We start from the raw sequence: 14,806 nt of genomic DNA, 5'->3' as shown, positions 1-14,806 counted from the left end.
TGTAAGTGATCCCCATGGCCAGAAAATTATTTGGGATTTCCCAATTTATTTATTCTCATTTCCTCCTGAATTCCTTAATTCATTCAGTGGTAGGTGGAAAATAGTTGGAACATATGGAGGCATCTAAACTGGGGACTCCCACCGCCTCCCTTCTTTGTAGCTGAAGAGCGGCAAGGGATGGATTTTCTTCATTTTTGTTTAGCTTTTAGTTCCAAGCAAGAAACTTAAGGTGATTTTTTTATAACAGCACTTATGCCCACATCCCAGCTAGAAAGACTCCCAGTGCAGCTTCTATATCAATAAAAAGAGAGTCCCTAATGTTATATTTACAATCTTTTAAAAACAAACATGGCAGTTAAACAAAAAAAAATGTCCAAGACGGGAAAAGACATACTTGGAAACCAATTCTTAACGTATAGGGAATTTTACCGCTTCTTCAGCTATATCCCAGTAAAAGGTTGCTGAATGATTGTTGAGGGAGAGACAAGTCCAGTTGGAATTGACTTCTAAGTTGTCTACCTTTCTTTCCCTTTCTCTGCTGATACTCTAAATTGGGCATTTTGGTTATAAGTTTGTTTATTTATATCCCAACTTTTATTATTTTTATAAAGGTGATATACACAATGTTCCTTCCTCCTCCTATTCCCCCACCCCCCAAATCCTCTGTGTAGTGAGTTGGGCTGAGCGATAGTGAGTGGCCCAAAGGCACCCAGCTGGCTTTCGTGCCTAAAGTGGGACTTGAACTCACTTAACTACAAGGTCAAACTGGCTATGCTTCTGTAACGGGGGTTAAGGCAAGCACATCTCACTACCTATTCTTTCTTGGATTTAAATATATTTTTTCTTCTTGGATAACACTGTATAAATTTGCGAAATTTATGTTAAGATAAGAGCCTTGGTGGTGCAGCAGACTAAAGTGCTGTTAAATAGCACCAGCTGCCTGCAATTATTGCAAGTTCAAATCTCACCAGGCTCAAGGTTGACTCAGCCTTCCATCCTTCCGAGGTAGGTAAAATGAGGACCTGGATTGTGGGGGCAATAAGCTGACTTTGGGGGGGGGGGGGCAAAAGCCCTACTAAGCAGGTATATACAAAAGTATGAAGGCTATTGCTTAACACATTGTAAGCTGCCCTGAGTCTCCGGAGAAGGGCGGCATATAAATCGAACCAAAAAAGAAAGAAAAGAAAAGAGAGAGCGAGAGGAAGGAAGGAAGGAAGGAAGGAAGGAAGGAAGGAAGGAAGGAAGGAAGAAAGAAAGAAAGAAAGAAAGAAAGAAAGAAAGAAAGAAAGAAAGAAAGAAGAAAGAAAGAGAAAGAAAAAGAAAAAAAGAAGGAAAAAAAGAAGGAAAAAAAGAAAAGAAAAAGATACTTTACCAGTAAGGGGCTTTCACACATGGAGAATTCATGGCCACTTTCTTTACTTGCATAAAGCTCAGCAGCTTAGACCTCTTATTTAGAATCTTCAAAGAGTTGAACTAAGCAACAAAGGCCTTTTTCACTTCTAAGCTCTCCCTCTCTCTTCTGTTCTCTTCTGCAAAAGCATAAAACCCTTCATAGGTTTTTGTAAGAAGCCTGGATTTCATTTCTCTTTACTTCTCATCCTTGATGTTATCAGCAATGATTGAGGCCCTGTAAATGTACTACAGGCAATCCTCGACTTAACAACCACAATTCCGCTCAAAATTTCCATTGCTAAGCAAGGCAGTTGTTAACTGAGTTTTGGCCCGTTTTACGACCTTTGTTACCACCATTGTTAAGTGAATCACTGCAGTTGTTAGTAACACGGTTGTTAAGTGAATCTGGTTTCTCCCTTGACTTTGCTTGTCAGAAGGTCTCAAAAGGTGATCTTATTTATTTATTTATTTTATTTTATTTTATTTTATTTTATTTTATTTTATTTTATTTTATTTTATTTTATTTTATTTTATTTTATTTTATTTTATTTTATTTTATTTTATTTTATTTCTATACCGCCCTTCTCCAGCGGGACTCAGGGCCGTGTACAGCCGAGATAAAACATTGCATATAAAATTTAAAAACAGTTTAAAAACAATTAAATAATTTCGGCCCAAGATTTAAAACAACCCAATTAAAACCAAATTCAATTAAAACTGAGAGGACCTTGGGACACTGCAACTATCATAAATATGAGTCAGTTGCCAAGTGTCTGAAATTTGATCACGTCACCATGGGGATGCTGCAACAGTCATAAGTGAAAAACAATCATAAAGGCACTATTTTTTTCAGTGCCGATGTAACTTTGAATGGTAACAAAACACATGGTTGCAAATCAGCAACTACCTGTATTCAGGTTGGAATACTGATCCTTAAGTGATGCTATACAGCTCCACAAGGAGCAAGTTACTGATATATCAATACTGGAGTATTCAGGAGAATACAGAAACCTTCTCCCTTCTTGCAATGGCTTCTTGCAGCCAGCAGAGGAGAATTGGTGTAATCTGTATGAGCCGCGGTGACGCAGTGGTTAGAACCCAGTACTGCAGGCTACTTCTCCTGACTGCCAGCTTCCTGCAATTTGGCAGTTCAAATCTCACCAGGCTCAAGGTTGACTCAGACTTCCATCCTTCCGAGGTGGTTAAAAGGACCCAAATTGTTGGGGGCAATAGGCTGACTCTGTAAACTGCTTAGAGAGGGGTAGAAAGCACTGTAAAGCAATATATAAGTCTAAGTGCTATTGCTGCTCCCCCCTTTTTCCTGAGAATAAAATTTCAGTTTTCTTTCCCAGGACCTTAAAAGGATAGGGCAGATGCTAAAGAGAAATTAAATAAGAATATATGTACAGTTCCTTGGATAACTCCGAATTAACTTCCATCTATTTAGAGCTGTATATCTGATGAGCTCTCAGAAAGATGAAAGGAATGGTTTGCTTATAATGGCATTAAGACAAGAAATTAATTCCCAAATCATTCTAAAATAGTTGAATGGTTTTCAACACAAGGTTCCTGCTGAAATATGCCTGAGAATTGTGTGTGTGTGTGTGTGTGTGTGTGTGTGTGTGTACTTCACTCTGAAAGTGTTTTTTTCCATCTTATCTCACTTCCAGATGCGACATCCAAGCAAAGTAGAGAACACATGTAAAGAACAAAGTAGAGATGCACATCAGGAGAGGGACTGAAATGACATGTTCTGTTGGCAAAATTGTGACTCTAGTTGGTACAGCCAGATTCCTATGGAATCACCCCTTCCCATATGATTTCTACCCTTCTACGCTCTTTTGCCCCTGAGGAAAACCAGCACCCCAACTTTTACAGTCACTTTTTTTTTTTTTTAAAGATTGGCTGGTTAACACAGAATGTGAAATCAATTAGCCTATCTCTGGATTTCTTGGAAGTGTACTCAAAAGAATTACCGGCATCTCTTGTACATGGTAGCCTGCCCGGAAGATAATTCCTTTCCTAGTAGTTATTGCTCCCAAGAGCAATAGCTCCTCAATTTCTTTTCTCGCATAATGTTTTTAGGATAGTTTACGGTATCCATTCTGATTTCCGTAGCTTATCTCCCTTCTCCAAGTCAGGTTCTTCAACGCCATTTATCCAGTGGCTGCACAAATACAGAGGACCACTTGATGACAGTCAAGATACAAATAAAAACCTAATTCTATGCTGCCCTCTAGTGATCAAAAGCAGCAGTGAAATCCTATCAGTTCACACTGGTTCGTGTGAACCGGTAGTGATAAAAACTACCAGTTTGGGCGAACTGGTAGTAAAAAATCCTACCGGTTCCTCTGAACAGGTATTTCCAACGATCAGCTGTGCCGTGCGATTTAAAATTGCTAGTGAATCTAGTGAATCTAGCGATCTAGCAAATCTAAATCACGCAGCACAGCTGTTCCCCCCTCGCTGTTATACTTACCTTCCCAAGTCTCCTTTTTCCATGTACTGTGCATGTGCGTGCACACGTGGTACACACCGCGCATGCACACATCACACATTTGGCTCACACTGCGCATGCGCGGCCACAAACCAGTGGCAAACCGGTTCAGATTTCACCATTGATCAAAAGGTCTATTGGTCAACCTCAGGTGCTACCAGACTCTTGAACCCTTAGTATAGTGCAAGTTAAAAGCTAGAAGATAATAGTGTAACATGGACCCATTCAAAGCGTATAAAGGGCAAGCTTGCAGAGGCAACAAGATTTAAGTCAGCATGACTTCCTGCCAGCTCTGGATAGGAAAAGAATATGATAAAGCAGTTCTCTGTGTGTGTGTGTTGTGGTGGGGGGGATGTCTTAACCATGAAGCTTTATTAGGGAAAGAGGCGGTCTTTCAGTTACATCTACCTCCCTTATTGTGAAGTTCCAAAACAGAACATACACTTAACTTTGAGCTCCTGGGATTATAAACGAGTGAGCCGCATTCTATCATGATTGCTTGAATATCAACTACCTTTGACTGCCATTCTGGCCTGCTTCATTTTCCAGGAACTCAGCCTCCACATTCACATCTTCAACCCATTTCTTCACACAGGCTCGGTCCTGGTTTTTTTTCATTCTCCGCCTTCACTTTCACAAGAGAGTGCATTGGAATTGGCACCATTGGAGGGAGACTGGTTATTTCTTTTTGTTGTTAGCAGCAGCGGCAAGAGTTAAATGCTGGGCTGAATCGCTGCCCTTGGCGTCCTCCACCAGAGTCCTGATTGGGAAGGGCTCTGCTTCTGCCCCCCGTGGACTTTGACAAGGAGCAGAACTGTTACCTACTAAAGGCTAAAGGCTCTTAAACAGAGTAGGGACTTGCTGTTGCTTTGAGCGGGCAGTTTGCTCAAGTTATCTCCCTAAGCTTATCTTCAGAAAAGGTAAGGAGGAACAACAGGGGCGGGAGGTGAGTTGACGTGGCTCGGTGTCCAATCCCAGGGATTTTCTAATTGACTCATATTTTCCATCTTGCAAGATTGCAAGCCTATAGGAGGGGTAGGATGTTATAGCCAGGAAATTCAGCCAGTATAGTCAAGGCTGAAAACTGGGTAAACTGGGTGGGGCGGGGAGGGGGGGGGGAAACCTGGCCTGAAAAAAAAACTTCCCATTTTACTCTGTAGATAGGGACTATCTCAGGAATCAAAAGCCTAGCTGTGCAAGATGAAAACAGAGAATGAGAAATCGGAATCCCAGGTTCAATCTTCAGAAGGAAAGTGGACAATTAGTAATGTTTAAGCGGGGGGGGGGGGGGGGGAAAGAATTTCTACTTTAAAATAGGATGTAGTGTTTGTTTCTGCCACTGTATGTCCTTATATCTTTTGCCTTATGCCTGGTTTACAGAATTTTGTCTCTTTAGGTTCGCTTGAGAACAGCTGTTAGCATTCCAGTTTATAGCCTGATTAAAGGAAAATAGTGGGTTATAGGAAAAATTGCAACGTTCTTGAGCATCTTAAAGAGTAATCATTTTGTTATGTTCTCCATTAATGGACAGAGCTCATTCTGCCAATCAGTTTTTTCTTTCTTCACTTGTATTGTGTTTGTGTTTTGGCTCACGATCCTAAAATACAAAGAGAATTGTTTATTGAATGCGTTAATATCTGAGGGTAGATTGACACTGTAACATCCCTGGAATAGTCCAGGAATGGAGTAGAGAAAATATACATACCTATTTCACCTAACCTCTACATTTTCTTAGAACGTATTTATTACATTTTTACACCACCCACCTCACCTGAGTGACACTGGGCAGTTTACAAGTAAAAAAAAAAAGCACAGTGATTGAGTGAAACAGGGAGATCTCGATACCAATTATGAATGGGTATCTATCCCTGCCAACAAAGAACTAGCAACTCAAGATCAGTGATGGTTATACTTTTTGTTTCATTGAAGGAATGGAAGGAAGGAATTGTCTTAATGATCCTCTAAAGCAGGGGGGCCCAACCTTTTCTATACCCCGCACTCCTAGAACACTTCTGATATATTCTCGCACCCCTTAAAAAACAAATAATTATATGCATATAATTATACATATACTATAATTTTGAAACTTCTAAACCCCAAGTTTTTGGCCCCCCTGGAATATTGTCTCACACCCCCAGGGGGTGCAAGCACCCCTGGTTGGGAACCCCTGCTCTAAAGAGTGCAAAAAGAACATATAATTAATTGTAGTAACAGAGAAGAAATGTAGCTGATTGAAGAACAGGAGATGCTGCTTTGTTGTGAAGTAGCAAATGACGATAGATTAGACTTTACCTTTTTTTTTTAAGCCAAGCAAAAAGCCATTTCTGCATCTTGCATCCATCTTTTGGGTATCGCTAGTCATTTTTCCTGTTATGGTCTGATGGAAAATTATAATTTTATTTCTGCGCCAAATAAAGTCAAGGCTAGCCCAATCTGGCAGAATAAGGAAATTGTCACGGGCAATAGAATTGGGGAATTAAATGCTTCTTTGTTATTTTTCTTGCGTTTAAACTGTCCGGGATAAGGAAGAAATTCAGGTGCCACAATAATTGGACTGGATTTGAATGCACAATTCCTTAATATCTGTAGCCTTGTATGCATGTGTTGGTGTCAATGTCACCCTCTAACTAACAGCTAAATTTTTGAACTGCATTGTAGGTTGGCTGGGTTCATACAGCATGCAAAATGCTATGCTTATATTATGTATGCTGACATGATGTCCTGCTTCACAAAACTTGTTAAGAAGGTGGCTGGGTTTCCACAACATGTTTCCCAACTATGTTGTTTTATATAAATACAGTTATTGACAAGCGTGTGCAAAAAATTCATGGTAATGTGCAAATCATTAGCTTATGAAGATCAGGGATGTGACACATATTCTTGCAGAATTATCCTCATCCTAATGTGAATGGGAGGCTCTAGGGTTGTGATCCACTCCAGGGTAAGAGAAACCATCCAAACTGTATACTGTATGCAACTTGTGTAAATGTCAATTTAATCCTTTAATCTCCTCCCGAGCTTTACTAGAATGAAGCATAGAACTGGACACACATTAAGCAGGACCAAAGCCAGTTACAAAACTGGCCTATTAAACCTATTTAACCTATTTAAACTGGAATTCCGGAGGAGGGGGGGGTCTTATCCTCTAGTATTCGACTATCCATAGCTGAATCTTCCCTTCAAGAGAAAGCTGGATATCAGATTCTTAGGAACTGAGTTTGACTTAATGAGTTGTCTGTAATGATCCTTCTAAATGTAAGTGTCACAAATTAGATGCCGCAGATGGTAGAATGGTGCAGTTTGGACCTTAAAATGGAGTCCCAAATCTAAACCAGTAAAAACACATTTGATGTTTACTATTGAAGAGAACATCCCACTGGATTTAGGAAGCAATTTCACCCTATTTGAAATATAAGAGTCCACACTTACTTGGGTACCAAGTCAACAGATTGAACCCTTACTCCACATCATAGCACAGTGCTAATTTGGATCAGGTTCATCCAGTCCATTTCTTCTATTTATTTGCAACACGAAGACTGTTAGGTGAGAATACATTAATTTCTAGTTTCCCTCTTTGGAAGGCTCCCTAAAAATTCAAATTGTGTTGATGATTCATTAACTGTTTTCTAGTAGCTCCGTTTGTCATTATTTCAATTAGCATAGATGTTTAGCAAGAGAATTAATAGGGCTGCTTAAATACCAGCAACTTGATCAATGTCCCTCAAGGGCATTATTCTGGAACTAGAATCCTAATGATTGATGCAGGCTCAGACAACCTCATGACCTCCATCTCTGTAGGACTGCAAATCCTTTAATGAGTAGCCACTTGTCCCAAAGGTGCTTTTCCAAAAGGCAATTGGATTTTCTTGGGTTTTTTTTTTTCTTTGAAAACGTTACTCTTCCCATCAAGTTTTTTTCAGTGAAGAAGCTTCCTGGGTGAGAAGTGAAACATTTTTGAAGAAAAAAACCCAAGAAAGTCCAGTTGTCTTTGGAAAAGCTCCTTTGGGACAACCATGACCTGGATGACTGAGAATCTCCATAGACATTGAGTGCCCTGATTGTATTGACTATGGCTGATGGATGTCATGATCCTAAATAAATGGAAATCCCCAGATTGCTTCTCCCTGAAAAAAAATATGGCATGTGTGGATTGAGTTAGATAAGTGCCATTTGGACTTTCAGAAGACGACAAAAGTGGGAATACTGGGGTCCCATTCTACTTTTCCCATCTCTGCAGGCCTTCAGCCTACAATGTGGTGCTGCATTCTACTCATCAGTGTGGTTTGGGCTGTGGTCTGGTTCTTCCGTGACCAGCAGATTTTGAGCAACTTCAAAGACAAGTATGTTTTCATCACGGGTTGTGACACGGGTTTTGGGAACATGCTAGCCAAGAAACTTGACAAGAAGGGTTTCCACGTGCTGGCAGGCTGCTTGACTCAGAAAGGAGCTGATAACTTGGACCGCACGAGCTCGCCAAACCTGCGCACCACATTGATTGATGTTACCAACTCCGAAAGCATCTCCAAAGCAGTGGAATGGGTGAAAGCTGAAGTGGGTCGAAAAGGTGAGTTTCACCCCATCAGGGATCAAAGAGAAGACAGGAAAGTATGTGGAACCAGGAATAGAATTAGCTGTTTGAGCTACTTCAGCTTTCCTATATAAATACTCAACACACTATTCTTATAAGCCAAGGTTTCTCAACCTTGTCAGCCTAAAGAAGTGTGGACTTCAATTCTCAGAATTCAGCAGTTTCTTCGTTTCTGTTGTGGTCACAGAGTCTGCTTTCATAAAGCTATCTTTAGTTCACCATACCTTCCCTGGGAATCCCAACAAAATCAGATTTTTCCAGCAGACCAATCAAAGCAGTCTCAGCCTCATAGCCTGCCCTGAGTCTAATTGAGTCAGGTTTGTCTCATCCTGAAAAGTCACCATGCTCTTACCTTACCCAACTGTGGGAGGCTAGCACCTTGTTGTAATTGCCCATCTCTGAGAAATTCAGGGCACGCTTCTTAAGGATGGTCTTGTAATTGCTTCTTTTTAAAAAAGGAGACATCCTGCCTTCCCTCAGAGAAGCATTCATGATGTTAACCAGGTGTCACTAGAAAGCTCCAGGCTAAGGTATAAGCTAAGTTGGACAAGGATCCAGAGGACAAGCAGTGGAATGTACCATTTCAAGGACTCAATCACTGTCCTTCTCTATCATAAATCAAAACCAATCTATTATATACAAAAAAGTGACAAGACACCCTACTGTTAACTCTGTACCAAAGATGACACCTGGATAGGCTCAAAGATGCCTTCATCTGCAAAAAAAAAATAATAATAATCCCTTATAGAAAATGGTATAAGTCCAATATTAGTGTATACATTTTTATATAATATAATAAAAGTCACAACAAGGGGAAAGATGGAACAATTGAATAACGATAGATTGCAACATAATATAAATGTGCGTTATTAGAAGAATATAAGTTGGTTGAATGTAATAATTATGATTAATTTTATTAGTTTTGCTTGTAATAGAATGTAAGACACATTGATTTGATATATTTGTAAAAAAATAAAATAGAATTTGAAGCTGGAAAAAAAAATGGTATAAATCCTCCAGAGGTCTGAGAGGAGGAAGAAGTGGAAGAGTACAAGGTAGTTCTCTTACAAACAAAACAACTCAACCAGCATTTCTGTGGTCATGTAACCAGCATGACTATACACTGAGGCTTATGGAACACTAGTTACCTTCTCACCAAAGTGGTTCCTATTTATCTACTCACATTTGCATGCTTTCAAGCTGTTAGGTGGGCAGGAGCTGGGGCAAGAACAGGAATTCGCCCCATCGTGTGGCACTGGGTTTCGAACCCAGGCTGTTAGCTTTCCAGCTGGCAAGCTCAGTGTCTTTAACCACTGAGGTAGTATAGAGCTACCTTTAAAAGGGGTCAAACAAAATCCTTGAGAACAACAGTATTGATGGATCTAGCAAGCTCTATATTCCATGTCGTGGATAATGGTAACTAGTGCAATCAGTCCAAACCCTTTCCATGTTGCCTTGGAATCTTGGACCGATAATCTTTACAGATAGACTATTAGTACATTGCCACTAATTCAACCTTAACCACACCAACCCATCCAAGACAATGAAAAAAAATGAGGTGAGGTGCCCCCACCCACAGACCATCTCAGATATTCAGAACAAATATAAAACAAACACAAGACCTATATTATATATTCCTAGTTGGGTTAGACGTATAGCTGTCATGGGTACTATGAAGTCCTAAACTGTTCCAGACGAATCAGCACCAGAGTAGATTTTGAAACTCTTCAGCACCAACTCAAGTTGTCATTTCAGTCCATGATTTTGTTAGCCTACAGGGTGGGGGGTTACATTAACAGAATTCCTAATCTATCTCTGATCCTACATCTTAGTTGCACACCCATTGTGCAACTTATATCCAATGATCCAGTGTGGAATGTGGAATCAGAGATAGATCCAGGTCTCTCACTGGTATCTTGGTAAGGGAGATTATTTTTATGAATTGCACCCAACCACTTACCCTGGCTTGGTGCAGAGTACACAAATTGGGGCCACACAAGACCACGATCAGTTGGCTTCCCTACAACTGATGTTGTAGCATAAACAGAAAAACACCACCTTAGCTGAAGAGGAATCCCTTTGCAGTTTGTTTAGCGAACAGTACGATGATTTTTCTCATTTTCCTGTCTCTCTCAATCATCTCCCAGGACTCTTTGGTCTGGTGAACAATGCAGGTTTAGGCAGCTCTATTGGCCCCACGGAATGGATGACCGTGGAAGACTACCGCAAAGTCATGTCTGTCAACACTTTTGGAATGATCGAGGTATCATTGGCCTTCCTGCCGTTGCTCAAGCGAGCACGTGGCCGAGTAGTCAATGTTTCCAGCGTCCTGGGGCGGATTTCAGCCAATGGTGGTGGCTACTGCGTTTCCAAATACACAGTGGAGGCCTTCTCTGACAGCCTCAGGTAGGTGGCTTTGATGTGTGCTCATTCCTCAGGGCCACAATAGCCTTTCAGAGTCTCCCTAATGCCTGCTCTTAGTGTAACAATTACTGTTATTAAAACGGATGTCTTACGCCAACCCATGTTATAACCATTCAGACTGGGCTGTTTTCCGATTTTCAAAGATTTTATGGTGCCTGTTGTTTTTTGAGAGGTAAAGGTATCGTTAAATAGGCATTATTATTGTTTATTATTGTTTAGACTTCTATACCGCTTCATAGTGCTTTACAGCCCTCTCTAAGCGGTTTACAAAGTTTACAAAGTTAGCATATAGCATATTGCATATTAGCATATTGCATTAGCATTAGCATATTGCCCCCAACAATCTGGGTCCTCATTTTACCCACCTCGGAAGGATGGAAGGTTGAGTCAACCTTGAGCCAGTGAGATTTGATCTGCTGACCTGCTGAACTAGCAGTCAGCTGAAGTAGCTGCAGTACTGCACTCTAACCACTGCGCCACCTCGGCATGTTGATCATACAAAATCTGTGGCAACAACTAACTGACAACCCCATTATTGGAGACTCAAGGAATGTTATGGAAGCTTTATGTATTGGAATAAAGAATATGATTCAACCGTTCACAATATTTTGGGTTTTTTTTTTTCAGGAGGGACATGTATCATTTTGGGGTAAAAGTCTCCATTGTAGAGCCAGGCTTTTTCAAAACAGCCATGACTAATCTTGAAACGATAGAGGCCGCTCTGAGGCACTACTGGGACCGAATGACCCCCGAAACTCAGCAGAGCTATGGTGAAAGTTTCTTTCGCAATTGTGAGTACTGATTCATACTAGAATACGAGTGGAAGCAGGGAGGAAAACTACTCCCATTTGAAGCCATTTTCTGTAAAATCTCTTCCAAACAAATGCAACGTGGCCATAGCCATATCACAGGGTTTAAAGAGATTTTTTGTTCCCATCTCCATTCTCAAAATACTAAAACCTGCAAAAAGGGCCTGAAATCACTCTGGAAAAAAAACCCTTTTTGGGTAGGCCTTGCTCCAGGGATGGGTTCTACTTACCTTTACTATAACGGGAGCGTGTGCACGCGCTTCGCTTGCACACTTCTGTGCATGCGCAGATTATCAATTATGACGTTTGGGTGGGTGGGCGGAGATTTCCGCCGCTTTTACTACCGGTTCTATAGAACCGGACAGAACCAGGAGCAGCCCACCACTGCCTTGCTCCCATTTTCATCCTTACTTTTGCATTTTAAAAAAGGTTTCAAAATTTGGTATTTGGCTCCTAAATTTCAATAGGTGCATACAAAAGCACTTAGACTTACATACCATTTCACAGTGCTTTACAGCTCTCTCTTAGTAGGTTTACAGAGTCAGCGTATTCCCCCCAACAATCTGGGTTCTCATTTTACCGATCTTGGAAGGATGGAAGGATGAATCAACCTTGAGAGCCGGTCAGGATCGAACTCCTGGAGTGAACAGTGAGTTAGCCTGCAGTACTGCATTCTAACCACTGCTCCACCATGGCTTTTCAGCATGGCAAGTGCTAGGAGACCATTTCATCTGCATGTGCAACTTCCTATCTGTTCTAACACCATTGAAAGAAGGGTGCAGATAAGTCTTGCATCCCAGCCGTGATTTCAGTCAAATTTTGCAGTTTGCTAGTTAAATACAGAACGAAGAACAGTTTTCTTAACATGGTGCCCATCAGAAGAATTGGACTCCCATCATTTTATACTGTCGGGAGTATAAACATCTGCCTTTAACCAGCTGTCTTTAGACTGAAGATCATCTGATTGAAGACAGTTAATTTAGGTCTAGGAGAAGTCAAGTGTTAGCTTGATGGGACCAGCTAACAAGAGGAGTCAGTATCTTACATTAAGACAAAAGACATCCTAAAACAGTAACCTCTTGTCAGGATAAGGTTAAGTATCAGGCAGAAAGTTTAATTTCTGATGATTTCCATCTCTCTGTAGACTTGAGTGTCCAGAAGTTCATCATGAACATCATCTGCGATTCTGATCTCAGCAAAGTGACGAACTGCATGGAGCACGCCCTTCAAGCTAAGCACCCTCGCTCTCGTTACAGTGCAGGATGGGATGCTAAGTTTCTGTGGCTGCCAATCTCTTATTTGCCTTCCTTTTTGGTGGATATTTCCCTGTCTATCATCTTACCAAAGCCAGCTCAGCGGATGCACTAAAAGCTGCTCCATTATGATCAAGCTTGAGGCCTAAATGTTGACAGATCAAACTCCTGAAAACCAGTAATAAATAAAAGTATTCAAAGAAAGCTGTTGTCTCGCCAGCTCTGGTTTCACAGGAAGATATGGAAACATTTCCATATTGTAAGCTACTTGCTATCCAGATGCTGAGCGATCATGAAGAACAGGGATATTTGGATGCAGAAGGGAAACGTTGGGCGAATGAATTAAGTAATCAGTGCCAACATAAAAAAGCACAAAAAGTGGTTACCATTTTTTTTCAAGCATAAGCTTTTTTAGTGAGACTCTGAAGTACACATGACAATACAGGAAAGGACAATATTTAAATATTAATTGTAGCCTTGGAGGAAAAGTTTAAAGTAAAACCAGTGTTCTGAATGTCCAAACACTTACGGTTCATTGTCTTAACTCCCATCACCAAATCACGTCACTGTTGCAGACTTTCAGAGGCAGAACTTGGGAAGACCGTATAGCCGTGAGCTATAAGTGCCCGAAGTGGCATGCGGAGCCATGTTGCCTGGCACACGCGTTGCCTGTTCTTGTTCTGGGTTTCTGGCGTGCAACAATCAGCTGGCCTTTTTGCATGCAGCAGTGCCGGAAAATGGTAGAGCTGGTCTTCCGTTTTCCTGCATGAGCATGTGCGCCAGCCAGCTGATCGTTGCATGCATGCCAGAAACCCGGAACAGCAGCTGGCCAGCATGCGTGCATTGGAAACCGGAAGTTCATTTTGGGCGCGCGTATCCACCCGGGGCAGCTCTTCTGGGTTGTGCCCCAGACGAGTGCATGCGCAAAGCATGTACAAGCGCGTGCTCCCTTTTCATCACTGCCTTATAGGATGTACTCCAAAAGACCTGCTAACTATTGTGGTAGGTTGTAGATTGCCCAAAGGTCCAACTTTCATGCATCCATACACTCTGTGGGGAACGTTAAAGCTAAGAGTAGAAATCTCTACTGGTTCTCTTGTTGTGGAACCCCCAAATATCCAAGAAAGCTCAAAGATGATCTCCAGTCCATAATCTGATAAACCTTTACTACCTTTTTGTACACATGCCCAAGTCTTCTATTTAGAGGAGGAATAGATACCAAAGGTTCAACTGGAGGTTAGGTGAACGTATGGAGAAGTGGTGACCTAAACACATGTTTAGGATAAAACCATTTTCCCAGAGTTAGCATGCTTTCCAAGTTTCAATCCTGATGGATAATGGATGATGGAATTCATTAGGATTCAGTATGGCGGCTTGGGTTACATTCAACCAACTTGAGTTACATTCAACCAAAAATCTCTCAATTTTTCACTGAGCCCAAAGGATGACCTAACAGCCTTTCTTTGACTCTGCTTCAGGCAAAAATAGTTCTTAAAGTTAGAATTCTATTTTTAGCTAGGCAGCTCTGTTAAGGTGTGTGTATATTAACCCAATTTTTCAAAAATGCCAGCAAACCTAGCACAAATGTACTACTACTTAGCAGCAACTGTTAAGAAAGGGCAACCAGGTACATAAAAACACTAAAAGCAGATTGTGTCCGATGATTGGAGATAGAGGCAAGAGGAAAAAAGACAAGAACTTGCAATTCTCCACAATGGCCATCAGAGGGCGATTTGGGCACCATGGGAAGTTCCTGGTATAACCACATAAATTTGATAAAACAACCTATCGCTTATGTTGAAATTTAATATGGCATTGGCTTCACTGAGAAAGGGTAACTTTT

The 14,806-nt window shown here is 41.0% G+C and overlaps 1 protein-coding gene across 2 annotated transcripts; it reads left to right on the top strand.

Moving 5' to 3' along the window:
* Positions 1 to 4,292: 4,292 nt before the first annotated feature.
* RDH5 (retinol dehydrogenase 5) lies at positions 4,293 to 13,167 on the top strand. Of its 2 annotated transcripts, XM_034412538.3 has the most exons (5): positions 4,293 to 4,809; positions 8,127 to 8,453; positions 10,625 to 10,883; positions 11,529 to 11,692; positions 12,855 to 13,167. In XM_034412538.3, exons 2-5 carry the CDS (start codon positions 8,141 to 8,143, stop codon positions 13,076 to 13,078), a joined length of 960 nt encoding a protein of 319 aa, XP_034268429.2. In that variant the 5' UTR covers positions 4,293 to 4,809; positions 8,127 to 8,140; the 3' UTR covers positions 13,079 to 13,167. The 2 variants fall into 2 exon arrangements, with proteins under 2 accessions (XP_034268429.2, XP_087743086.1); XM_087886960.1 differs by lacking the exon at positions 4,293 to 4,809 and having other exon boundaries at positions 7,826 to 8,453.
* The last annotated feature ends 1,639 nt before the right edge of the window (positions 13,168 to 14,806 follow it).

This window comes from Pantherophis guttatus, chromosome 2 (assembly GCF_059756535.1).
Source record: "Pantherophis guttatus breed Tessera chromosome 2, ASM5975653v1, whole genome shotgun sequence".
Classification (NCBI taxonomy): domain Eukaryota; kingdom Metazoa; phylum Chordata; class Lepidosauria; order Squamata; family Colubridae; genus Pantherophis; species Pantherophis guttatus.
The sequence above is the reverse complement of the archived record's forward strand: the minus strand, read 5'-3'. Positions and strand labels throughout refer to the sequence as shown.